The 27,691-nt window shown below is 32.2% G+C and overlaps 1 protein-coding gene across 1 annotated transcript; it reads right to left on the reverse strand.

Moving 5' to 3' along the window:
• LOC132734211 (complement C4-like) lies at window positions 1-25,857 on the reverse strand. Its single transcript, XM_060720907.1, has 12 exons — window positions 25,650-25,857; window positions 25,333-25,411; window positions 24,566-24,731; window positions 23,727-23,804; window positions 22,392-22,566; window positions 21,877-22,049; window positions 11,966-12,121; window positions 11,137-11,324; window positions 4,388-4,570; window positions 3,342-3,429; window positions 2,453-2,536; window positions 1-57 (listed from the first exon to the last, which is right to left on the reverse strand). The coding sequence occupies exons 1-12, from the start codon at window positions 25,828-25,830 to the stop codon at window positions 1-3; spliced, it is 1,608 nt and encodes a 535-aa protein (XP_060576890.1). The 5' UTR covers window positions 25,831-25,857.
• Between the last annotated feature and the right edge of the window lie 1,834 nt (window positions 25,858-27,691).

Consider the following 27,691-nt stretch of genomic DNA (forward strand, 5'->3'; position numbering starts at 1 on the left):
TCAAAAGTGTCCTCTAACCCCCGAAAATATGAATTTTCGTCTCTTTTTAGAAGAAATCTGGTAAAGTATAAATGAAAACATAAGGATTACTTGAATGTACACTTGTATTAAATGTTATGTCAAATAATAAAGATGTGCTCACTCTTGAGTAAAATATGTTAATAAAAGAAATTTTTTTTTTTATTGAAATCCAAATTCTTACTGAATGTGACTAACTTGAAATAAAGAATGAATAAACTATGTATTGGAAGCTGTGTTTCTCTAGGACAGGTCAAGTAAAGTTGGTCTTTTCTTTATAAAAAACTGTCAGTTTCTTAATGACACTATATATTCATATTGTGACCACCTACAGCGTGAAGGATTGCAAAAAAAATAACATAATTATCTACTTTGTGTGCCGTCAAAATATTTTTTTTATTTATAAAGAGGTTATATAGAAATTAGCAATATTTTCTAATATGAATTTTGAGAAAAATATATATCTAAGGAAATATTAAATAGGTGATTTCTTTATTATCTAGGATCACTTTTTATGCTCTCCGAAAAATTTTGGGGGAGCATATAGTCTGCGCCTTGTCCGTCTGTCCGTTCGTTGTCTTGTCCGGAGCATAACTTGAAAAGCCTTGGAGATAATTTGTTGAAACTTCATACAGTGGTAGAGGGCATTGAGGGGGAGTGCAGTGTCAAAGAACCATAACTCTATTTTGCCCGCTTTTTGAATTATCTCCCCTTATAGAAAATTCTTGTCCGGGGCATAACTCTAAAACTATACGAGATATTAACATGAAACATTGAAGGTCAATAGATCTCAATGGGTAGATGTGCAGTGCATAAGGACAATAACTCTTTTTGTCTTAATTTTGGAGTTATTGCCCTTTGTTAATTTTAACACTTTGAACTTTGTCCGGAATATAACTCTAAAACTATAAAAGATATCAAGATGAAACATTGTAGGTAAATGGATCTCATTGAGTAGAGGTGCAGTGCAAAAGAACCATAACTCTGCCTTGCCTAATTTTGGAGTTATTGCCCTTTGTTTATTTTTACTTTTTGAAGTTGTCCGGGACATAACTGGGAAATCATAAGAGGTACATCAGGAAACTTTGTAGGTTGATCGATCACATTGATTAGAAGTACAGTGCAAAGAACAGTAACTCTGCCTTGCCTTATTTCCGAATTATTGCACTTTGAACTTTTTCCAGGGACATAACTCTGAAACTATGAGAGGTGTACTTTCCTGTGTCCAAAACCTATTCGGGGAGCATCACCCGGCTCAAACAAGGCTCTTGTTAAATGACTTTCGGCAGTGAAAAATTGTGAATAATATTAAGGGTTTTCAAACAGGTTTATAGATGATCTTCTAAACTCCATAAACAAAAGAATGATATTCATTAATATCTTGAGTGTTCGTCTTTTCATCCTAAATCTTGTAAAATACGTAAACGTGAATGTAATGTATTAATAAGGAAAAGAGGGATTGAAAGTAAAAGGTGGAGGAAACCGTAGATATGGGACGCTTTAAAGACCGACATAACTTCCGGTATTCTTCCGCCATTTTCAAATCTGATAGAAGGTTTCAGATACTGTTGAATAAAGAATCCTTAATAATCAAATGACTTCTGATTAAAGATTGGTTGTTCTAATTAATGGATTGATGCTATCAATTAATTGTGTAGTTGTAAATGGTTTATCGTCAGATATATTTCAATCGTGTAAGAGTATTTTCCTCCACCTTTTACTTTCAATCCCTCTTTTCCTTATTAATACATTACATTCACGTTTAAAAATTCATTGAAATTCCTCACAGCTGGGGTTCTGGGTCAACTGCCCTTGATATCAGGATGGTGGTAATTGTTGACTTTGCAAGTCACTTGATTTTGCTCTCTTTATACCATTATAAATATAATAACAATTTATCAATTTAATCACATGTTTTCTAGTAATAAGAGAAATAACATTTTGATAATTTCATAGTAAAAATTAAAGAAATACAATTTTCGTTGTACATCGACTATATCTAAATGCCAATAAAAGGAGTGTATCTTAAATAAGTGGAAATATCGTCGGAAATTATAAAATTTACTTCACTCGTTGAAAAGAATAATTTAATGCTCGCAAAAGGCTCTTGCATATTATTTAATTCAACTCGTTCAATAAATTCAGCGCTGAACCTGCACTCATTCAATATTTTATCCTCCATATATTACTTTAGTTTTGTTTTGAAAATGCCACTGCAGCTATTTTCCTTCAATAAATATGTATTTATTTAAATATATTTATCAGGCCGGGATTCATCAAAAGTACCTTCCTGCAAAACAGTTAACGGTATGATGTTTGAAGAGAATGTTGACGGACAGATGGATGTATGAACAGACTGTGTGTGATCACAATAGCCCATCTTGAGCAGTTTGTGCTTTGTTAAAATGCAGCAGCAATGGAAATGAGAACAAACCTCGTGTAAGTAGAACACAATAAAACCTTTTCCGTCAGATGGCATTTCGTAGTGTGCAATGTTTGTGTTGTTCTCTTTAACGAGCTGCAATAAAAAATGATTATTTATTAATTTGAAGTATCAAAAACATATTAATTGTTTTCTTACGAACCATACTTTCAGAACTGTTAAACAAATCATTTATATAGTTATCTGCCATGTACAAACAAATCTTGTTTAACCTTTTAACAAATGTCTTACAACCGTTTATTAGTTTTCTTAATATAACATGAAGGCATGTGAAGAGACAATGTTTTTTAACTATTTGAAATTCTAATTTAAATCAAAAGCATCATGGCAAAGTGAACACTTATCACAAACAGCAGAATAACTGCTTGTTTATACAAATTTATTTTAGTTCAATTGTGTTGGAAGCTTTTAGCTTATTGAAACACTTTCGAGCCAATTAGCATTAAGCAATGAATGTTAAGTTTTTTGCTCAAGTAAAAAAACGTCTTGCTCCTGACTGGGTCCAAATCCACGCAGCCAACAGTAATTCAATTACTAGTCCGACTCGTTAACCACTCTACCAAGCCTCCACTGAACTTAAATGTTTTAACACTTTACTCATAGAAGATAATCATCTACTTATTAATAGTCATGAAAAGACCTTCCTTGAGTTATTTCATATTGCTTTTGACATTTTCATTGCGAACATGACAAAAATGCATGTATTGTCGAACAAAAATAAGATAGTTTCACTTTATAGTTACCCTAAAAATCATTGATCAAGTTTGACTCACATGGATCATGACATTAAATGGAAAGTGTATCATCACACTACTGACACCTAGAACCAGTGTGAGAATTATTTAGTCATCAAGAAAAATTTGAATAACAAAATATTAACCTTTTCTATATCAGACTTGATCACTTCAACACCTGTTTCTAGTCCAAACTTCACAATAGACATACCATATGTTTTATCATTCATAGAGCTACAAAAATACAAATAAAACATCTTCTTCACACTTCTGCCACCAATGACGACTCAATTTACAATCTGTTATTGACAGAATAATTTAAATATCTTAACAAACTTTCAAGAAAATGTCTCAAACACGGTATACATGTATCTGTGAATTTATATTCTGATGATTACACAGCGGCGCAGGGTTATGAAAAAACAATTCACTTCAGCTTATCTATAAATGGAATCGAACTCTCAATAGAAATCTTGTAAGTTAACTGTACAGCAAACTGCAATAATACACATATTATCATACTTCTTGTTAAAATATTACCTTAAACGACAATTTATACAAAAATTGATATTCAAATTGAGAATTATTGCACGGAGTGTTAACGGACAACATTGCTCAGCATAGTCCCGATATGGTCTTAACGCTTTCTGTATAACTTTACAATACAATTCATATTATTATATAAGGTTATATATATATGACCTTAACTGAAATTAAAATACTATAAAATGAATGTTACCATTTTACAAATAAATCATTCATCGTTTTTGATACCGAATTAAGAATGTACGACTGGTGCATATTGACAACTTGTATCTTGTTTAAACGTCTATCTTTAACACAGTTTTTTTTTTGGTTTATGTGAGAAAACAGTCCACCTTACCCACTTTCCTGTATAATTAAGAAGAAATCACCAACTACTAGCAAGTAGCCAATTACTTATTCATCATAATTTCTGAATCAGCGTTGATAGACAAATAACTATTAGACTCAATGCTCGAAAGAAAATTTATTCTGACAATTTCGTCTTGCCCGACGATCTTGGTAGCGACCCCTGGATGACGGAGAATCTAAAAGTGTTAGCGGCAGACACATGTTTCATCTTATCAGTTTTCAATTAAATGTGCTTCCTTAAAAAATACATATTTTTGTGATGCTTACTTAGCCAAAAGCTTATACAGAAAATGCTTACCTTACGCTGAAACGAATGCATTTTTTCTGAGCTGTCGCACTGATACGTATGTCTGTGTTTCTTTTCTTTCTTCCAAAGTTACTGTTTATCTTAGGTTCTATTTCTGGCCGATCTCTAAAATTATCGCTGTCGTAGTCATCATAATCGTAAACGCCCGCACAGTGGCCACACACGTCACAGTTTCTATAAACCATAAAAATACGTTAGTGCTATATCGTGCAATATTGAAAGGTTTTGATGGTGGGTATGTTCAAAAATGATTTCTGTTAATCACAAACTTAAGTTCCTTGCTCAATTTTACTCGAGTTTAGGTACCTTCATGCACTGCCCTTTCATTCATTTATCTTTGAATATTAGTGCAGTCAAAAAGAGATAGCTTACTCTTTTTCAAAAATAAATTGAAGTCAATATATTCAGGAGTGCGTGAGACGAATCTTATCGGAGTAAGTTTGTCACACATTTGAAACAGAAACAATAGAATACACAGGAGAGCTGTGCAATAAAGCAAGATTGTAATCTTTCAGATTGATTTTATTCCATTCATGAATTGTACTAGAGGAAATAAAGAATACAAACGTATTCATAAGCTGTATGTTATTCTTTCATCCCTATTAGTCCAAGAGATGGCGGGGTTTTATTGCAATTTACCGTATCACCAAAAGAAACATCGCCATTATGAAACATATTGTTAGTAGTTTCTAAAAACCCATTTCTTAAGTTACACAGCCCGGGAAAAGGTACAAAAATCCAAGATGGCCGCCAATATGGCCGCCAAAAATTACAAAATACCATTTAATTTTTGTTTTTTGATTTTTTACATACGGATTTTGTACAAAGTAGTTTCAATTGCACAATATCAGATAAAATATGGCTAATTTTTGTTTTAATCATGCAAAAATGACAATTATATGGCAAACTTTTAAATTATCACTCTCAATTTACCAAAAAAGTGGTAAAAAATGGCATTTTTTGACAATATGATGACTTTCGTTTTATCGTATTTACACAATATAAACAAAAATGCATTTAAAGTGTGTGTACTTTATCAATTTAACATAGTTAGACAATTTAAGCATAAAAAAATCATTTACTAGGCATTTATGCCGTAAGATTAGATCTTCAAAAGTGGGTGGGGTAAAATTATTGAAAAAAAAAATCAAAATTACAATATTCCCAAAACTTGCCTTTACATTATAATTTCAGTTTAATGTATAGTAGATTGTGTTTTAATTGTATTTTATTTATCATTTGAACATTTCTTGATAAGTTAAGCTTAACAATTTATTACCTGATCATTTATCACAGATGAGTACAGCTTCAAAAGTGGGTGGGGTAAAATAACCGAGAAAGAAAGAGGAGAAAAAAGAAGAAAAAAGTTCAAATTATTAAGCTTCTAAAACTTGCCTTTACTTTTCAATTTTAGTGTATTTATCATGTAATTGAATTTTGTGATAAGAAATATAAAGATTGTATTACATTAAAGAAGAAAGAAACATCAAGTCATCGCAATTTAAAATTATCACAAAAAATGAATGGTACCGAAACACATTTTTGAGATTTTGTTGCCTTTAGATATATCGTAGAATAAAATAATTTCATAGTTGTCTGTCTTTTATCAGTTGATTATAGAGCTCTTGACAAGTCATTGAAAGTAGTTATACCTTATCATATATCTTATAGTTTTAAAACTCTATAGGGAATAATAACACCTAAACCATTAAATATAATGTTCATCAACTTGCTTTTATTGTTCTATAATATATGTTTAACAATTATATGATGGCATTTTTTATGTTTTGAAAACAAAAATATTGTATGGATAAACACTTTTTTGAAAAGATTTTTTGATAATGATCTTCCAGCAAAAGTTGTAAAATGGATATTCGGTTTCATTACATTTTGATATAAACTTTAATTTTGGTTGATTGGTATCATTTTAACTTTGACTACTATAATATCTAACATGAAAGAAAAGAGAAATGGTTATTGTCATTGATGAAAGGAGCATTTATTAATGAATGTTGTGCAAATATCATACTGAATAAAATCACAGTCATAGAAAATTGCAATAGTGGATAGCAAAAGGTATTTAAGTCTTTATCATATCAATTAAACTTAAAACACAATTTAAATACATATATTCATATAAGTACAATGAAGTATAGATGCATTAATACATTCTGCACAAAAGAAAACAGTCAATTTCAATACTTAAAATAAAAGCAGCATTTTATGCCCTCCCCTACAAAAAATTGAAAGGAATTATTATTTGTACAGTGCTTCCATATTCCTTACTTTGAGTGTGGTCCATACCTTTGCATGTTTTGCATACATTGTGCACTGATGGTCATGTCAAGTCAATAATTATGTCATTCCTGGATGGATTTTTTAAATAACTTAATAAAATGTTTTTTGACATTAGATCGATGTGTCACATTCAAAAATCAAGTCACACTTGAACTTCCGTATTCATAATATGATTAAAAGATGGCGTTGTCTTTCCAACAACATTGTCTTTCATGGATGATTTTTTTACAATTATACATAACTTTTTTTAACATTGATCTGATGTGTATCACGCTAAAACAAGATGTGTTGCTCAAAGTCACCCCTGATTTTTCATTTCATGCGTTGATACTCTTGTCTGGACAACAGATGTGTTGCATGTTTAGGTCGAGTTAATTGTGGGACCATACGCCACGTTTAATGTACTGGCTGAAATAAGTCACATTGAGCTTTCCATGATGACCTCAGTTTTAACACATCTGCGAATGTTTCAAAATTCAAATTTTACTATTTCATGCTGAAGGTTGAATCATCATTGAGGAGGTGCTAATGGGGTGTGGACGGTAGTTTGCACTATCCAGTACCATCCATGAACAGGCTCAATCAAACCAAGTCTGCAACATTTTCAATTTTACTGTTTATTGGAAGTTCTTTAGGGATTGTATTTTTTCCCTATTAACACCTATAACTTATGCCAGACAAGCATTGTTTAGAATACATATGCTCAAAATCGTACAAGCAAATAGAAAGATACACAATATGGCACACTTACGCCCGGTTCGATTATGCCTATTTTTTGGACAGCAGTGATATATGCAAGCTTCTAACAACGTCCTCCAAGCAAAATTCAGTATTTAAACAAAAATGTAATGAAATTATAATAGTGAAACTTAAAATTTTAAGCATCCGTAGACAAGTTCATAAGACGGTAATCAAGGGATCTTTAATGTAATTATTGCGACACTCCATGAAAAACAGTGTATGAACCCAAGTAAAATAATGCGTGTAGCCTAAATATGAAAATTATGTTGAACTTAATAACTGAACTTTTTAAAATAGGGTTATGAAGTCTTAATATCAGATAAAAGCCAACAAAGGAGAACTCTTAAGTCAGGCAACACATCCTTAATGGTGATATTCAGTAATCACGAAGGAATACTAGAACTACCCAACAGGAAAAAAGTCAAAAAGAAGAAACTAAAACTATGCAGCACAGCAATGTTATTGTGCTGAACGATTTTCAAGGATAAAAAATATAACATCCCAGATTGATCAAACTGTCAGGAGCTGATGCATCATTTTTCCCATCTACACAGTCAGTTCTCAGTGTGACTCCCAAAGTACTGACATTTAAAATCTTATTTCTGCTGAATAGTGAGACTACACATAACATAGCTAGTGGATCTGAAGGAAACAGCGACTATGTACTTATAGATGTAAATTACAACTAAATGCTGGTCGGTTGCTTTATGTGAAAATTGTTGCTTTTAAATCGACTTTTGTACAGAATGTATTAGTGCATACTTTCAAGATGTATGTATTTCTGTGACAAGTATTGATAGCTTAAACATGTTTTAACTATTTGAATGTTTTGTGTGCAGTTACTTTCACAACTTTTGCTAAACTTATTCATATATGATTGCTAATTTTATAAATGACAATACTTGTTACCTTTGTCAAATTAAAAAATGATGATGTGTTTATATCAAATTTCACAACTACACTCTCACAAAATGCATTACAAAGATATCATGGTTCTTGATTAATATATAAGTGTGTCTTTTGATGTTTTTAATGCACTTGTTCTTGATTGTAATTATGATGCAAAATTTCTTACCTTTATCAAAGGCACATTATGCCTCAAAAACAAATAAATTAAATAATGGTTTAAGAGAAAATAAGATGCTTGTTACCTGAATAAAACAGCGATAAATCTATAATTCTTTGTAGTAAATGTAGCAAAATGTAAGCAAAGTAATATTTTAGCTTCCATACAAAATACTAATTCACTTTACTTATTGCAAAAATGTAACAGATAAAAAAAGTTCTGGTGATTGGCCAGTGAGTAACGATATGGATAACATAAACCTATAACAAAATTTATAAAAAGGTTTAGAGAAAGGAAGATAAAAGCTTGTCTGAGGCATAATGGGCCTTTAACAAAAACATAACCAATTATGTACAGGTGTTGTAAACATGTATCAGAATTAATGAAATTACATTTTTTGGTAGAAAGAACGTAATAAAAACTGTATCTGCCCATAAGTGTATGTTGTATAAGCATCGTGATGTCTTCAGGTTTAAGTTCAATTTTATCCCACACACTTTTTAGTGCTACTCTTCTGAGACACATGCCTCGCGACAATTTAAATTAAAGACACTTAAATCTATTTTATGTTACAAAGATGAAACAAAAGTTACAAAAATACTAGCATTTTGTTTTCATACATTTATGTGTGAATTAATTATAATAAATAAAACATTTAAATGATGTTTTTTTTTCTTAGTTTATTAAAGAATTTATAAACTGAAATTTGAAAATACTTGTAATTGCAATACAGCCTGTTTTTTTAAACATAAAATAAACATCTTTTTGAGAACAAACATACAAGATTTGATACGTTTTTTCTCCATACACTATAGATAAACACAGTATAAATACATAACGTCATTATAATTGGCGTTTTTTAGTGAGGACCATATTAACTTGACCAACAATATGGAGTACAGCTTTCCAAACTTTTTATTAAAAAATATTCAGTAAGAATTTCGTAGATTTCACAAAAATATCTGCAATAAACGTGTTTAACCAAAATATGACTATGCTAGGTTCATCGTTAACATAATTTATTTATAATTATTGTCAGAAAATGGCAAAACATGACTATTAAACATTAAAAAGTAAAAGCATGTTCAATTATCACTTTAATTTTGAAAGTGTTTTGTTGGACCCATTTTTTTTAACTCTATCCCTGTGTGATACATTCTCTTGTAATGATTTTTACGCCAAACTAATACAGCTATAATCAGCTAATACAACTGTAGCACAACTCTTCTACTTTGTGTCAAAAAGATATACTAAAAGGCAACAAAATGCAAAAACTGTGTTATTTTACCTGTTAAAGTTTTGGTTAATTGTGATTATCTTAAAGGGTTGCTATGACATGATGTTTATTTACTTCTTAACTGTAATAAATATTTATTTTATATTTTACCACAAAATTCAATTAATATATTATTATTGCACTAAAATTGTGAAATAAGGGCAAGTTTAAGGACTTTATTAATTTTGAACGGGCTTTCTTGGGGTTATTTTACCCCATCCACTTTTGAAGCTGTACACTTCTGTTATAAATGCGTCAGGTTATGAATTTTTATGCTTAACTTATCAACAAATGTTAAAATGATAAAGAACATACAACTAAAACACAATTTCCTATACATTAAACTGAAATTATAAAGTAAAGGCAAGTTTTGAGAACATTGTAATTTAATTTTTTTTTCTGTGATATTACCCCACCCACTTTTGAAGATCTACTCTTACGGCATAAATGCCCAGAAAATGATTTTTTTATGCTTAACTTGTCTAACTATGTTAAATTGATAAAGTACAAACACTTTAAATGCATTTTTGTTTATATTGTGTAAATACAGAAAAACGAAAGTCATCATATTGTCAAAAAATGCCATTTTTTACCACTTTTTTGGTAAATTGAGAGTGATAATTTAAAAGTTTGCCATATAATTGTTATTTTTGCATGATTGAAACATAAATTAGCCATATTTTATCTGATATTGTGCAATTGAAACTTCTTTGTACAAAATCCGTATGTAAAAAATCAAGAAACAAAAATTATATGGTATTTAGTAATTTCTGGCGGCCATATTGGCGGCCATCTTGGATTTTTGTACTTTTGCCCGGGCTGTGTAACTTAAAAAATGGGTTTTTGGAAACTACAAATAATATGCTTTATAATGGCAATGTTTCTTTTGGTGATACGGTAAATTGCAATAAAACCCCGCCATCTCTTGGACTATATAGAATTATTTGAAGAAATAACCAAGATAGGTTTTGAAAATAAAGAAACATTCAAACAAATCGTTTTCAACGTTTTTTTCACTTGAACGTTGACTACAAAAATAGTTTAAATCGTTACATACAGTGATTCAAACTCGATTATTTTCGGCTAATAACATTAATTCAATTTATTAGGAAAACAAATATTTAAAATATCTCCATGATAAGTGCATGTCACTCTTATCTGATTGAGTATGTCACACATTTAAAGCAGGAAAGTAGAAACAACAGAATACGGTTTAAGTTATGTGTCACGCATTTTCATTAAAAGTTCTTCTTAACTGATAGCCTTGATATGTTTTTACTTTATATACAAATATACACAGTTATATTTCGGAACAAGTTTAACTAATAAACGGAAATCGAAAAACGTTTATGTTTTTACCTTTCTTTTGCCAAATTGGTATCAATCGGTAGATCTTCCACCTCTTGAACATCAATATCAGTGATTTTAAAGGGACAAGATTCTTCCGCAGTGGCTGGCCTGTTATAACGGAGATCAATTGACATAACTGCACTTCCAGTTCCCTGAACTTTTACCGTAAGTTTGTTATCTTTTGTCTCAACAGGTAACTATTAAAGAAAGGAAATAATGTTTTATTTAGTATGCCATCCGGTTTAAAGATATACTAAACTCATCCTTAGTTAAATATTTTTTATGCACAGAAATGTTTTGAAATCTATGTAATTTTCAACTGAAAATATTTTAATCACAGGTCTTTTCTTCAAAAACTGCCAGTTTTTATAATAACATAATATTTTCAAATTGCGACCACGTATAGTTATAGAGTTTAAAACATAACATATCTACTTTGTGTGACTTCTAAACATGTTTATCTTATATTTATAAAGAGACTATAACACATATTTAATTTCACTTTCGTATGCCTTCTATTTTTTTCAAAAGAATATTTTTGTTTTCAAACTTTGATTTGTTCTGATTTCGTTTTGACACACAAGGCATGCACTCACACACGCACACATCAACACTGCTTAAATCAAATTCAGATTTTAAGTATCCGTTCATTGACAATACTTGGACATGCATGCCATAAGCATGAATAGGACTACAGATCTTCAAAAGAGCTAACTACTCATTTCATATTAAAGAATCAATCACATTGATTCCTTTCCACAACGACTAGAGGTAGTTGAATGGGATTAAATGCCATTATCAACTAGGCCACTGTCAAAATTTTGAAAATATGTCTTACCCTTGATATATTTTTTAGTAAGATAGCGTTTTCTTTAGTTACTCTTACTGATGAAAACATCGTGCCGTCTGCGAAAAAGAAAACCTTTAGATTAACATCTGGAGAATAGGTAACGATGCTGTACTGAGACAAAGCTTGCAGGCCGACCACTGTATCCTAGACAATTGACAAAAACATTCAACAATAAATTTCCAATTCTTTTGCAAATATTCTGTATAGGATTTAATGGTTTGACGTTATATAACAAGGCTTAACAACAATTATAGTAATAACAAGGTATTATACAAGGTTAATCCACTCGCCTTGAAGAAGTTACATGAATGTTATTACTTGGTTAGAGGAAACTCTTAAAATGCCGTATTATTAAGGTCATGCTACTAATGCTAAGTACAGTTTCAAAGTAAGACAAAAAAGAGTAGTTTTAGTATAACTATTAATATGTGATTTATTCATCTCGTTTCATTTATGTCAGTGTTTTAACCCATTACTTCATAAAGACGTTTTGTCATGCATATACGTCCCCTTTTGAGGCATCAAATGGTTACAAATTGCTTAAGATCTGATGTTAAAAAAGTGATCACTCTTTCGGCGCCGTGCCCTATCAAAAAGATACATCAGGGGGTTCCAGAAGGGGGTGTTCCCCTTCTGCTTAGGGTTTTGAAGAGGGACAGAACCCCCTTCATCGCCAAGAAGATTTGAGACTTGAGATAGGCTATAATTGACCTCAGGTCGAGCAGAGGGTAATGTGTAACAAAAGCTGATAAATCTTTGACACTATTTAAATTCATTGAGAAGTTGCAGCACTTTGAAATCAGTTTGATGGATAAATCAAAGCAAAATAGTGATTTTTGGCAATTTTAAGATGTCCCTTAATTGCAGTGGTAACATGAAATTTAATGGTATAATGAAATTTAAGATTGGGCATGCCGTTACAAAGGCAACGATTCAGTTAATATTTGTGCCAAAATTGATGATTATTGAAGCATCTTTTATCATTTCATAGCAATTTGAACTTGTAGCAGGAGGATTTCGAATGACAACAGTCATTTTTACAAATTGCTTACAGAGTAATTTCTAAATTCCCGTCAAATTTACTGCTTTATCTTTGTATTTTAACTCCGCTTAGGTCAAATTTGACTTACCGAGACTCCTGTGTAGTCGAAAAGAAAATTTGGTCCCGTCAATTAAAGTCCCATATTTTTTTCATCTCAATTAGTTGAAGTGTAAAAACAGCCGACTGATCAAAGGTCGGCGACATCATGATGAGGTGTTGTCACTCGTGATTCACATGTTTCATGGTAATTTTAAATCCCGGTCATCATGTATTTTCATAGCAATTTGAACTTGTAGCAGGAGGATTTCGAATGACAACAGTCATTTTTACAAATTGCTTACATAGTAATGGGTAAGTTTGAAGAAAATCATTCAAGTACTTTTTGAGTTATGCTCTAAAATAAATTTTGAAAAAGAGGAATAACTCTAAAAGAAGGTATGATTGAGTTATTGTTCTTGCACACTGCACTTCTTATAATTGTGCTTTGTCAGTGTCTTAAGTTTGCAGAACGTCCCTCATGCACTGTATTAGTTATGCGTCCGACAGTTTTCGAAAAAATCCAACAAAGGAAAAAAAAATCTAAAACTAAGCAAGGCAGTGTTATTGAACTTAAACACTTCACTTTCTTCCTATGTACTATGTCAGTGTATGAAAGTTATAAAAACATTTTCTTTTGCAGTTGTGCTACGAACCAAATTTTACAAGTAAACCTAGTAACGGGAAACAACTCTTAAAGTAGGAAAGGAAGAGTTATTGTTATTGCACCCTGCACTTCCTACTTATGTGCTATGCCAGTGTATAAAATTTTGAAAAGAATTCCTCAACTACTTTTTGAGTTATGGTTAAGACAAGAAAATCTGATAAAGTGGAATTACTTTAATAGTAGGTTAAGGAGACTACAGTTGACCTTCAATAAGTCAAAATCGCTTTACTCAAAATTCCGCGTTACTTGAAAAATTTCTTAAGTCCCGTCAAATTTCCTGCTTTATCTTTGTATTTTAACACCGCTTAGGTCAAATTTTGACTTACCGAGACACCTGTGTATTCGAATGAAAATGAGCGTAAACGCTTCTTAAAACCTTATTATTTTAGAAGACCAAATATGATCAAAACATATGAATTAATGAATACTCACAATAAACAGGAACGTCTCAAATTATGTAAATTTGTTAAGTGTATACTAAGTAGAATTTAAGGCATTGACCACTATGTAATAATTAAAATAGAACTTTTTTTCTCCGAATATCAAAAGCGCTGCAAAGTCTCTGTTTCGTTTTGGGAGACCTAGTGGCACTCATTAATAGTATCCCGCATTTCAACTAGACCACAGATCTTTGATTTTTCTAAATGAAAGGTCAGAAGAAGTTGTCTAGGTTAAGAAGTAAAAACCAACTACACTTTCGTATCTCAATATCTAATGCTATTTTTCACTATATGCAAATGTGTTTTTTCTATCAACATTATACAAAAGAACTATTTTTTCCCTCTTTGGGCCTATGATTAAGCTTTTCGCTAATTAAATATTAAAAGATCGTGTGGGAACTGTGGCCTCCGACACCTTTGTATAGGACTCACCGTGAAGTCGGGGGTACTCCTGTCTCCCGACCGCCATTGGGAAGCCGAGGGACAGGAGTGCACCTGGCACGGCCTGGGGCGCGTTTCATCGCAGGAAGACCTTATTGGAGCTTCCATGTCCCAGGTCGTGCTCTGATTGAGTTCAGGTCCACGATAGAGTAGACGGAGACCCCAGTTCCCGCCGATCAGAAAGTTTTTCTAGATCATATTCAAATTCACTCTGTATAACTAAACACTTGAATATTACCTAACACTTTAACTAGAGAGAAGTAAATGCAACAACATCTACCTACAAAGCTATTTTTGTTATCTCCCCTCATCTACTATTCGCATCTTAATACCATACCTTTTACGCGCGCGTGTGTGTGTGTGTGTGTGTGACGAGAAAAATGAAACAATACCTTTGAAAGTAATACAAGCTTTCTTTATTACTTAATATGTTTTAATAATATATATACACAACAGTTTTAGCTCTCCACGTACTTAAAAACTGGAAGCACAATTCTATTATATTTTTCGCTAGTATGTTAATTAACTGCTATTTGAGCCTCATTATACTTTATTCATGTTTATTACTCCATAATGTCATGTTTGTACATGGAATGAGAGAATAAAATGTTTTTGACTTGACTTGACTTGACTCGAAAAGAAAATTTTGGTCCTGTCAACTTTATCCCACATTTTTTTCATCTCAATTAGTCGAAGTGTGAAAACAGCCGACTGATCAAAGGTCGGTGAGATTTTGTCACTCGTGATTCACACGTTCCATGGTAATTTTAATTGCCGGTCATCATGTATTATTAACACATCGTAAAAGTGGCTTTAATCGGTTTCCGGACATAATTGGTTTTAACATTTAGATAACTAAATTACAATACAATATACAATAATAGTTTATTCAACATTAAACATTTTACTATGTTTTTAGCATACAGAGTATAATATACAAAGAGAACATGGTTTACAGAAGAGTACATGATTATCAATAATGATTAATACTAAATTGATAATATTTTACTTTTGATACAAGAAAAAAGACTGGTCATTTAAATATAAATTGATCAGCTACACAAGGTTTCTCATTATACCTCCCGCGCGTAAAATGAGATTCTCGTGCGCGTGTAAATACTTAAAATACTTCTATCTAGTAGAAAACCAACTAAATACGGGAAAAAATCGTGAGTTAAACTAATTATAGATTGAACATGCTGTATGAACTTTTATTTACGCGTCGCGACTTAGATTCGCATAGTATATAAATTTAGCTACATTATAAATAGTTTTATTCGAACGTGATGATAATAGTAACTCAGGTTTCTTGATATTTGGCCAGTGAGAGAAATAATGCTGAACATATTTTTTTCTCAAATCACGATAAAAAGGACAAACTAGAAGAAAATGGTATTCCGATTCAATTTGATATATATTACATAACCTACATAATCTATCTTCTCTTTGGATGTTATTATATCTTCAAGTTTCAATATTTAAGCTATGTGACGAAGTTCTTAATCTAGTTAATGCTATTCGGTATTTATTTTCGTAGATGATATTAAGGTATTTCTCAAGCTCGAATTCATGTTTATATATCGCTATGAATTAAGTCGATTTGAATTATTAATTTCCTCATTTTTGCATGTATGAATCATAAATTCTTTTCTTAATTTCATCGAAAGGAATGTCGATTTCAAATTGGTGAACCCAAATATAACTAAAACCATGGCTATCTAGTATAGTCTTGATTTGATACGCCCAGTTATTTCGTGCGTAATGTCTATTAAAATCAGTGTCATTTTTAAGCATTAGAAATGTCTGTAAAATCAGTGAATTTGAGTTTTGCGATAATATTTTCATCCAGTATTTTAACATAGTAATCTTTAGCACAATTTCAAGGGGAAACGCCCAGTTTCACCATATAGTGCCGATAGTTTGGTTGATCGTTTAACGCAAAGTATTCGTCGTAAATATTTCGTGTGTACAACTTCTATCTCCCTGGCCTTATGATGCCCCCAAATCTCAGATCCAAAGTTAAGAACTGAACGAACCAACGTGTCAAATAAGTAAAATTTCTTTGAAAAAGTAAAATCTGCGTTATTAAACAAACGAAACAAATTAAATAATGCAAACGATGCGTCCTGAGCAATACATTTTTGTGTCCTCGACCAATTGCCATTTTTAAAAAGAGTAATTCCTAAGTACTTAAAGGAGTCTACTATTTTAAGTTGTGTGTCATTAATATTAAAAGAAAAAATTGTGGTTCTTCCCTTTTCAAAGATCATGACCTTGGTTTTTGACGTATTTATTTTCAAATCCAAAGTATTACTATAAACAACGACGTCATTTAACATTGACTGTAAACTTTCAGGGGACATTGCAAACAGCACTTGATCATCTGCATATAGAATGAGAAATAATTTTTGTTCATTTAGACTAAATATATCATCTATGTCAGTATTTAAGTTTTGTATTATATCACTAACGAAGAGCATGAACAACAGAGGCGAGCTCGGGTCTCCCTGCTTGAGATTGAAGAAATCGGAATATGTATTTTTAAACCTTACACAAGATTTTACTACAGTATACATCGATTTGATAGCTCGAACAAATTTGGAACTGAGATTTGCAGCAACAAGTTTTTCATATAAAAATATCTATCTATTTTATCAAAGCATTGTTGGTAATCTATAAAGGCGCAATATAGCGTTTTCCCAGAATAAAGTACCTTAAGAATAATACAATGGAGAATAAATATACAATCAGTTACCGATTTACCCTTTTGAAAGCCAAATTGGTTTTTGGAAATTTCCTCATATTTGTTTCACCAGGAAGTTAACCTATTCAAAAGTAATTGTGACAATGTTTTTGGTAATGTATTAATAAGAGTAATGCCACGATAATTCTCAGTCTTATTTACATCTTTTTTTTTAAATATGGGGGCGATTATTCCTTCACCCCAACTTACTGGATATTCCCCTGTATTAAATAATTTGTTATACAGGTTTAAAAAAAAAGGGGGAAATAATATCATATAAGGTTTTAAGCATTTCGCAAGTAATCTGATAACTGCTTGGCGAATTATTATTTTTCTGCGATAAATGGAAGTCGGTAACTCTGTTTCTGTAAAATTTATATCAATTTCCGGAAATTCGGAACCGACGAAGACATTACCACTTAATTATATCGTTTGAGCTGGTTTCCCCAAAAAGTGTTTGAAATGATCACGTAGGTCATTAATATTAAGAGATTCTGGGTTGTGTATGACATTCTTATTTATTTTTTTCAGGGTTTTCCAGAAATTTCTAGAATTTTTCTTTGCTAGATCTTCTAGTCTTTTGCCCTCGTTAATTTGGAATTTCCGTTTCGCGATTTTTTTAACTTTGTTATATTTTGTTCGCGCGTGCACAAAGTTCCGTCTGATATCATCATTATCTCTGTTACGCAATATATTTCGGACGCTATTGAACTGACGTTTTCGCGTCAACAAGCATAGTCAAACCAATTATTTTTGTTTTGGCGAGTATTAATTTTTTCTTCGTTTGTTTGTTGTCTGAATACACCAGAAACAGATTTTAAAAGTTCCGATGAAAAGTTTTCAACAACAACATCTATTGGTTCTATATTTAAAGCGTTTGATAATTGCAAAAACGTATTTCTTTTATTATTTATATTTTCTGTAAAAAGACTGACTTTATTTTGATCCCATACAAGTCTTTGTATAAATGTATTATTAACGGAAGGTACTGACTGATAGTTTTTGTTTAAATTCTTTCTAGGCAAACTAAACGTTAAAGGCGCGTGGTTCGAAAATGAGTTGAAATCGAGAATTTCGAAACTCAATAATGAGTCGAAATCATGACGGTGTAATAGTAAGTAGTCTACAGTACATTGTCCTTGATGTGAACAGTAAGTGTAATCGCCCGTATCGCAGTCATGTGACACCATACCGTTTGCTATCGACAAACCGGTTGATACACACAAATCCAGCAGACGACGCCCGTGCGTATCAATGACGTGGTCTCTGTTAACTCGTTCGGGTATGTTTATTCGGTTAACAAAAGGGTAGTTTTCGTCTAAGTAATTATCAAATAGAAAATAGTCAGGCAAATCGGCGGTGCGACTATTAAAATCGCCAACTACGTATATTTTGCCTAATTCGTTATATTTCAAAATATCATTTTCTAAATTTTCAAAAAAATCAAATTCCTCCTGTTTAATTACCTTAGAATTTACGGGAGGTATATACAAGTGACATATAAATACATCTTCATTAAATGAAAATAGTTCTTGACTTAATTTAATCCACATATATCCATATTGGTTCATTTCTGCTACAGTTATATATTTTTTAATATCATTATTTAAGTATAAAGAAAAACCGCCACTGTATCTACCTCTGCTATTGTTCTTTACCTTATTTCCATTAAGTTGAATGCAAGTAAATCCAAAAATATCATATCTATATAAATCTTGTTTTCGAAATCCAAGTCTCATTTAGAAACACTAAATCATAACTAGATATAAACGAAATAAAATCATTATCAGTAATATGTCTTATTAGTCCGTTGACATTCCAACACAGTACATTTAGGGGTAACTCTTCATGACATCTCTAGTATTCACTACTCGGTTTGTATTCTACATTATTAATGAATAATTTTGTTTCGATGAATTTTACAGATTTACCGGCCTTTTTCGCCTCTTCCATTTTCGGATACAGCGGTCTTCTAGCATCACACACTGCCCTAGGTAGTTGAATCCCGATCCCACGTGCTACATCCCTCAAGTCGTCTGCTTGATCGAAAGACGCGGACCTTACACGTTCTCGCTGATGAGTGAGTATAAAACGCTACAATAGGACGTGTTTTTCAAGGCGAACGTTTTCCAAGACGATAGGGGGGTTTCTCAAACCAAAATGTTTCAGCGTCAGACAATATCAACGTATCTCTGCATAGCTCTTTTATTAGGTTTCCGCAGTTCTCGTCTGGTTCCTTGGAAAATCCATAAAACAAAAGGTTATTCTGCAGTGACTGCATTTCTAGATTTATAACCTGTTGTTCAAGTTTCTCCTGCATCCCGCATATCTGAGTGGATTGTGATTCTACAAAGTTAAAATCCTTTTTTTATATTTTTCAGGTCACTTCGTGTGTCTTTTAATTCACGATGCATCGAATCATTGTCCTTAGACAAGTATTCACAGCATTTTTCAGTTTCAGTGATCCTAGTACCGAATGATTTCATTTTTGATTCTATGTCTGTCATTTTTATATTTAATGGATGAAATTGACTTCTCAATTTTATCGATAGAATGAAGTTTTTCCTTTATCATTTTTACGTCATTTATGAGTACAGTCGCCCATTGTGGTGGATTTGAAGGGAATCCAGCGCCTGGCGTTGGGAACCCGAACCCCATGGATGGCGGCGGGCCCGTAGCATATGACGGCTGAATCATTCCGAATGGAGCGCAGGAAAAGCCATAGGCCAATCTATAAAGTGATTACATACAGTTTGTGTATTATCACTAGTGTGTTTGCTTTTTTTATTCCTATATTTATTTGTCCGTTGCGTTTTGTTATCACTACACGTCTCACTACACTCGTGTAAATCACCATACGAGTAGTCCGTGCAATCCGTTTCATTGCCCTCTAACAAAGGTTACGTGGCTTCACGTTTATATTTTGATTTTTCAGACAAAAGTTCACTTTTTTCACTCTTTTTCTTATCGGACATTAGAACACATATACTGAAATTACTTTATATCCACATGTTGTTAACTAAATCCTTTAGAAATATTGTAAAAATTGACATTTTATCGGACCGTTCTAAACCACGTTCTCCGTGTACAATATCACGTGACAATTAAGATTTAACTACATTTCTTAAAGAAAGATGACTCGTGCCAGTTTGACAGGTGTTAGTCAAATAACAGCCAATTATCAACGTAAAATGACATTTGTATAATTAATGTTCCGTTACATTGCATACATTGATATGTATTTCCGGTTCACGATAGTTGCTACTTTCGTTTTCGTCCGATAATCAATTCAAGAAATAAATGTGTAATAGTGCTTTTATTATAATGATTTGTCATGAGTGCTTATTAAAAGCATGTGCTTGACTGATGAATACTGACAAACTTACATTTTTATCATTGCTACGAATGTTTATGTTTATGTTTCACTATTAATATACATGTATTAAATTTTGAATATTTTTGTTCATTTATAATTTGTAGTTGTAAATGAGTTACCGTCATTTCAACGGTTACATGTTGCAGCATTGTCGCTATTAACAATAACAAATCTACTTCTTTGCACATTCAATCAGGCACATGTATATACATGTACTAATGTCAATGCAATGACGGCAGATCCACGTTACTTGAATTCCGTTTCTCTCAAAGTAAAATGCCCAGTCTTTTGGATTCCGAGTTCCCATTGTTTTTGAACACTGCACTTATTTCTTCCATGTGCTCTGTTATTGTATGAACAAAATAGCTCGAGTACTTTTGGAGTCATGCTCCGGACAAAATTGGTACGGACGAACGTTAAAAATTGGAACGGACGCACTAACGCACGGATGCACAGACGGAGATCATTTCTAATTTTTATCTAATATAGATAATAAGCAAGAGGAGGAATTGGAAAGTAATATCCATGATGATGATAATTATAGTAGTACTGATGATAATAGTAATGATGATGATGATATTGATAATAATAGAAGTAAAAATGATTATGACCATGCTGCTGTTGATGATATATGAGTATTTATAATGATGAAGATGATGATGTTATTAGAATTAATAAAATTTATAATGATGATGAAGATGTTGATGAAAATAGTAAAAATAATGATGATGATAATGATAGTAGTAGCAATAATAATAATAATAATAATAATAATAATAATAATAATAATAATAATGATAATAATAATAAGAAACATAATAATAATATTAATAATAATAAAAATAATATTAAAAATATCAATAATATTAATAAAATAATAATAATAATAATAATAATAATGATAATACATTATAATTATAATAATAATAATAATAATAATAATGGTAATAATGATAATAATGATAATAATAATAATAATGATGATGATGATGATGATGATAATGATGATTTAAGTAAAAAAAAATAGAAATCTGTGATATAAATTAAAAGAAAAAAAAACAAATTAATAAAAATAGTAAGATAAACAGCCGAATAATAAACATCATAATTATAATGATTTGATTTTCGAAAATAAATATGTCTATCAAAGTTACCTGTGTTGTTCTAAATGACCCTGTGCCACCTCTTTGAGACGTAAGCCAACTTACAATTGATGAACTTGTTTTTATGTCCCCGAATTTCAACATAGCAAGAAGGGCGTATGCTGTTGTTTCTACAGAATGGGCGTTTGCTGGTTTATCTCCCGGATTTCCCCAGAATGTACCCTCTACAAATATACCAGTTTTTACACAGTTGTGACACAAACGAGTCCAATTACTATACAAATTACAAGTAATGACAGAATGAAGATAAATGCTTAATTATTAATCATGAAGTAATGAATATGTATTTTGCTTAATCAAACTGGATACGAAGTTTTAAATCCGTCATTGTTTTAGATGAGATCAGTAGTTCAAGGCTTTAGGTATAGAATCTGGAATTCAAATTAAAAGAAAACTAACCCACAAAAGAGTGAAATATGTTAAAGAGTATTGATTAATGCATTGTCACAATAAAATTAAAAAGAAAAAAAGGAATAAGAAAACTTAAGGCGATTGGAATAACTTACCCCTATCAGTTTTCTTAATGTCATGTAAGAACTTAAAAAATGTAATTGATCTATTGCTGTAGGACATGGCTAAAGCATATGTACTAATTGCCAACAGGTAAGGATTTTTCTTTAACATGTCCTCTGAAAGATCTTCAAGGCACTTAATTGCCCTGTTGACTGTTGCATTAACACCCTAGAAAAAGAAAACGACGTCCAAAAATATTTTGGTTGGTTTTCAGTTGAAAATAAATGTTTAAAGGCTTCCATTTAGTACCTGGTTTGGTGGTGTGGGAGACGACTGAATTTTACTCGAATTAATCAGATGTTTTGACACAAATTCATTTTTTTTTTCACAAAGACTATACCATTTCTTTGTCATTCTTAATCAATTACTCAAAATGCTTAATTTTTTTTGGCTACGCGAATTTTTGTCAAAACGACAAAATTGATTTTATATTTATAAAAGAAACCTTATGGCCTAGACAAAACTTAAGGATCGAAATATCTTTGGAAAAAGAAACCATTTTTTAATTTGTGAATATAATAAGTCGATTTGTGTTGAAACGTCTAATTAAATCGAATTAAAATCGGTCGACAAATCGGAGTTGCGTTCATTAAAATTGATCTTGTTTATCATATTTTACACATGATGCTATCTCTTTTTGAAGGCCCTTTTATGTTTCTGTGCGGTTGTTTTATTCTCGAATTCTTACCGGAAGGTCCGAAGCAGTTAGGAAACCACTTCAAAGTAAGTCAGATGTGAAAATAATGTAAAAAAAAGTTCCATCGAGAACCATTAAAACAAAAGTAAACAAGGGGCACCTCCCTACGGGTGCTCCATTCGATTTGTTATTTCTCAAGTAAACCACAGTGGAGAGAGAATAATTTGTGTAACCTATATTTCATAGTCAAGGTCAAATCTCAAATATGAATTAACAGCACGTGTCCTTGGTCATAGGTGTTCTTTTATCCAAGAATGAATCCATAAATAAAAAGCAATTAAAGCATGGTAAAATAGTTGACCTTGACAGCCATGACTTGAATTTAATTGGTACTTTCTTAGGAAAAAACACACAAACTGCCAGTTTTTGAATGACACTATATATTTATATTGTAACAACCTATAGTGTGTAAAATTTAAACGTAACATGTCTATTATGTGAATAAAAGTATAAATTGTCAATATTTCTATTAAAAAAATTGAGCATAGTTTATCTTCATGAATCATTCTTTTATTTACTCGTACATTTCTTATTAGAGTAATTTAGTTCAAAACTACTTTCAAATAAATAAATTAAAAAGTTAACATTAACAGCATCTTAGAAAAATTATTGAAGCAAACTCAACACTTACAGCATTACTGTTACCACATTCTTGTAAGGTAATCAGTACAAAGGCTGTTAAGGAAGGATCTCTTTCATTGATTTGTCCCTGTTTAGGATAAATAAGCAGATACACTAGCTATCATTTTCCTTCTCATAAACAATAAACATAATTATATAGCTTTGATTTTCATCTTATCAACTGTAAAGATAATTTTCATGTTTATTTTATAAACTATAAACATAACTTTTATTTCCATTTTTAAACTATAAAGTTAACAAAGCTTTAACAATACACACAACTTGCATTCTCAATTTATAAACAATAAAGCTAACATAGTTTTGATTTTCGTTTCATGAACAATAAACATAGCTTTCATTGAATAATAAACATAGCTTTCATTTAAAAACTATAAACATTACTTTCATTTTCATCTCCGAAACGATACACAAAGCTTTAATTTTATAAACAAAAAACAAGGCTTTCAATTTAATTTTATAAACTATAAAATTAACATAGCTTTCATTTTTGTCTCAGCAACTTTAAACATAGCTTTCATTTGATAAACAATAAACATAGCTTTCATTTTAATATAATGAACTACATGTGAAAACGTAGATTTTATTTTTATCTCAGGAATAATAAATAAAGCTTTTATTTTCATTTAATAAACGATAAACATAGCTTTCGTTTTCATATACACATTAAAAGTGATGCATACTTTAAGTATGAAACTTGATTGAAATAAATAATCAAATCCTGATCAGATAACCTCGTTATCAGATTAAAAATAAAGTAATTTAGTGTCTGGTACAGAATTTGATTCTGAGCTTATAATTTATCTATGGAATAAAAATGTTTGATCTTACTATCATTTCCCGGTTTATTACTGGCATATTATCAACAAATGATCCATCAGCTTCAGCGTGATTATTCAGCCAATCAATTGTAAGTTTTACATCTTTTTCTTGATCAACAGCATCATTTACAACCTTACTGGCTTGACAGAACACCTTGGCAACAAATGCTGTGAGCCTATAACATAGTATTAAGAGAAAATTGAATGAGTGAACGTTCAATTCTGAATTTATTGAACGAGTTGAATCATATTTTATCAACGAGTTCAATAAATTAAGTAATGGACTTACTTGAATATAATATCATTTTTTATGACAAACTCAAAATATAGACTGTTTAAAGTGAAAAAAAAATCATTTAAAAAATCATAACGCTAACATATAGCCGCTCTTTACACCGAATTTGTACAACACAAATGGCCTTATGTCAAAATATACATAGCCGTGCAATACCTTGTTTTACAGAGTCGCAAGCAACACCGGCATGTGATAAATATATATACTGTCTGTGTAGTAACTGTCACAAGAAACTTTCACAATCTGATCCACTCGGCTTTTATGCTTCGCAACAGACCTCTGATATAATAAGACGACATATTGGAACTATTTTAGTCACATGGTTCCGCTATTTTGTTTGTTTACGTTATGTATGAGTTTTAAAATTTCAAAATTTACACAATAGTTTTTGTATTTAAAAAATGATACTCGGGTCGGTGTTCAGTAGTTCCTGGAAGTGAGTTACTATAGTTATTACAATATTTTATTATTAACAGGCTTACCAAGTGCTAGGGGTTCGGTCTCGCCAGGCAGCATATGATCCGTCGGCTTGTTTGAATTGGGAAACCTCTCTGTTTACACCTATAAAAACATTCCCATCATAATAAAAGTGTGATTTGCTTGGAAATCAAAGGAAAGCATGAAAGAAAATAAAACATGAAGTTTGAAGTAATGATGAAGTATAAGCTTCTTCTGAAAAACCTCGCACATTGTAGAAGACCATTTGATACTTGAAATCATAAGACCATATTTGAAATCATATTTATCCAAACATCAATTTATAAAATACAGGTACATACTTAAAACTGTAAATAAATACCATCTCTAATCCATTGACTTCCCTTTGTTTCTATGTAAGCGGTCTGTTGTTGTGTTTGTTTTAAGTAGGTCATGGCGTATACAGTTGGTGCCAGCCTAACCATCGTCTGCTCACCGCATCCGGCAGGTTGTTTAATCAAAGAATCCACGCCCTCTATGATCGTATTGACAATATTAGTCATCACATTACCTGTTGAAAAACCATCAAAGTACCAGTCTTTTCGTATAAAATAAGTGTTAAAATTGTATTGCCTTTTCTTTGGTTAAAATAATCTGTAGTGTCGATTATGCCTGTCCTTTTAACCCGTATAAAGTTAGGCCGGCCTAAGCACACTACAGATGAATCAACACTACATACATGTACGCTAATTATATAATAGGCAAAACTATTATGTACTTTTAGTGGACCAACTTTTATTCATTCAATACAGGGATATAAAAGTATAATTTAACACTTATTAACCACCACCTGAACCTTGTTGGAGTGTACCTTGAACGGTAAGTAGACGGGGGACGAATTTCACGCGCACAAATATGAACGAAATCGAAATCACGGGCATTGCCTTTGCTTTACACTGCTGCAGCCAGCGTTGCTACAGTGTTGGCTTAACGGAAGCGAACAGTAGCGAGCTTGGTTTAACGGCAACGCAGTCGTTCTGTGCATGCGGGCGTTGGCTCTGCGGGGGTTTAAAGTTGGTTTAGCGGTATACCGCCTTTGACTACGGAGCTAAACGGATCGTTTTGAAGTTCTCAAAGATTATGATAGAAGTCAATATTTAAATGTTAAACATCCCACGTGGAAAAAAAGAAGGGGAATGAAAGGGCAGCAGCCTCAAAGAAAAATAAATTATTTAAAAAAGGCAGACAGCTAAAAAAAAGGGGAGTAAAGGTAAATTTATATGGCGCACTGGTTGTGTCAAGAAATATTTAACAACTGTGAAAATACACTGTTATGTATTTTTCTTTTTAATTTATTATTCCATTTATTTTGCATGGACCAGCCAGACCACAACAGAAGCCACTGCTAGCGTATCAAATGCTTTTACAGCCTTAGCCACTGCAACCACAGCCCAGGCAAGGGCAGCTGCTGGTGAAGGTAATCACCAATTGAAACGTATGAAATATATTAATAATAATATTATTATTAGCCCATTGAGGCACTGACACAGAACCGGCCTGACGATGAGAAGCTTCCCCAACGTGATGAAGATGATTAAAATGTGATGAATACAATGTAAATCAATACAAATTGATCTAAATAATATATGTTTCATTTATTCATGTATTACTTTTGTTCAATTCCTCTGACTCTCAGCACCCACATTTGGAGAGGGAAGATGAACAGTGTTAGCCTCAGATGATGTCTTGCCACAAGGCCCTCTTTCTCGACAAGGAACTTCCGGAGCAACTCATCGAGTGGCTCCGAAAACACGAACTTAGAAAGAGGGCCCTGATGACAAAGATACTAAGAAGAAGACGGAACTTTGGAACAGGAAGGCAAGGAGGCTGGACATTGAGGAGGGAGCTCAAAGGCCCCTCAGGAAAGTTTGGGGGAAGTCAGTCCGGGACCCTCTATACTAAAACTCCTGCAAAAAGGGTGCAAACGAAATGACCCGGGCAGAGAAAATGTTCATCAAGAGGGAAATACGGTCTTAATGCAAAAGGAATTGAAGCCCTGAAAAGAAACAGCCACTTAAAAAACATACTCTTCAAATTGGAACCCTTTGCCAAACCCGCCTTCCGCAGCCTAGCCCTCGGGGTCGGGCCCGCAAACCCCTTTGCGACGGGCCAGGAACAGAAAGTTTTACGGGAACCCCCTCTCGTTCATTAAAACTCCAGCGATAGTCACGATGTCCCAGGACACACCCTCACCAGATCCCTTATTCACCACCACCAGACCACGCCGTGCCGCCAACAGACCCGTGCCTGAAGACCCCCTGTAATGCTGGGGATAAGGGATTGCATGAAGGCTACCAACGCCCTCCTGGAGAGACAGGTTCAAGCCTAGGAAAATCAGGGGCCCGTCAAGGGGAGACCATCATC

Source organism: Ruditapes philippinarum, unplaced genomic scaffold (assembly GCF_026571515.1).
Source record: "Ruditapes philippinarum isolate M1 unplaced genomic scaffold, ASM2657151v2 ctg2565_1_1_1_1, whole genome shotgun sequence".
NCBI classification, from domain to species: domain Eukaryota; kingdom Metazoa; phylum Mollusca; class Bivalvia; order Venerida; family Veneridae; genus Ruditapes; species Ruditapes philippinarum.

What these genes read in the sequence shown, in the direction of transcription:
- LOC132734211 (XM_060720907.1), bottom strand. Translation starts at nt 25,830, where the DNA reads ATGACTAATATTGTCAATACGATCATAGAGGGCGTGGATTCTTTGATT. An exon ending in CATTAAGAAAACTGATAGGG is followed by an intron (nt 22,050 to 22,391) that starts GTAAGTTATTCC and finishes GTATATTTGTAG; the next exon opens with AGGGTACATTCTGGGGAAAT. An exon ending in GGTCATTTAGAACAACACAG is followed by an intron (nt 12,122 to 21,876) that starts GTAACTTTGATA and finishes TCAATTGTCTAG; the next exon opens with GATACAGTGGTCGGCCTGCA.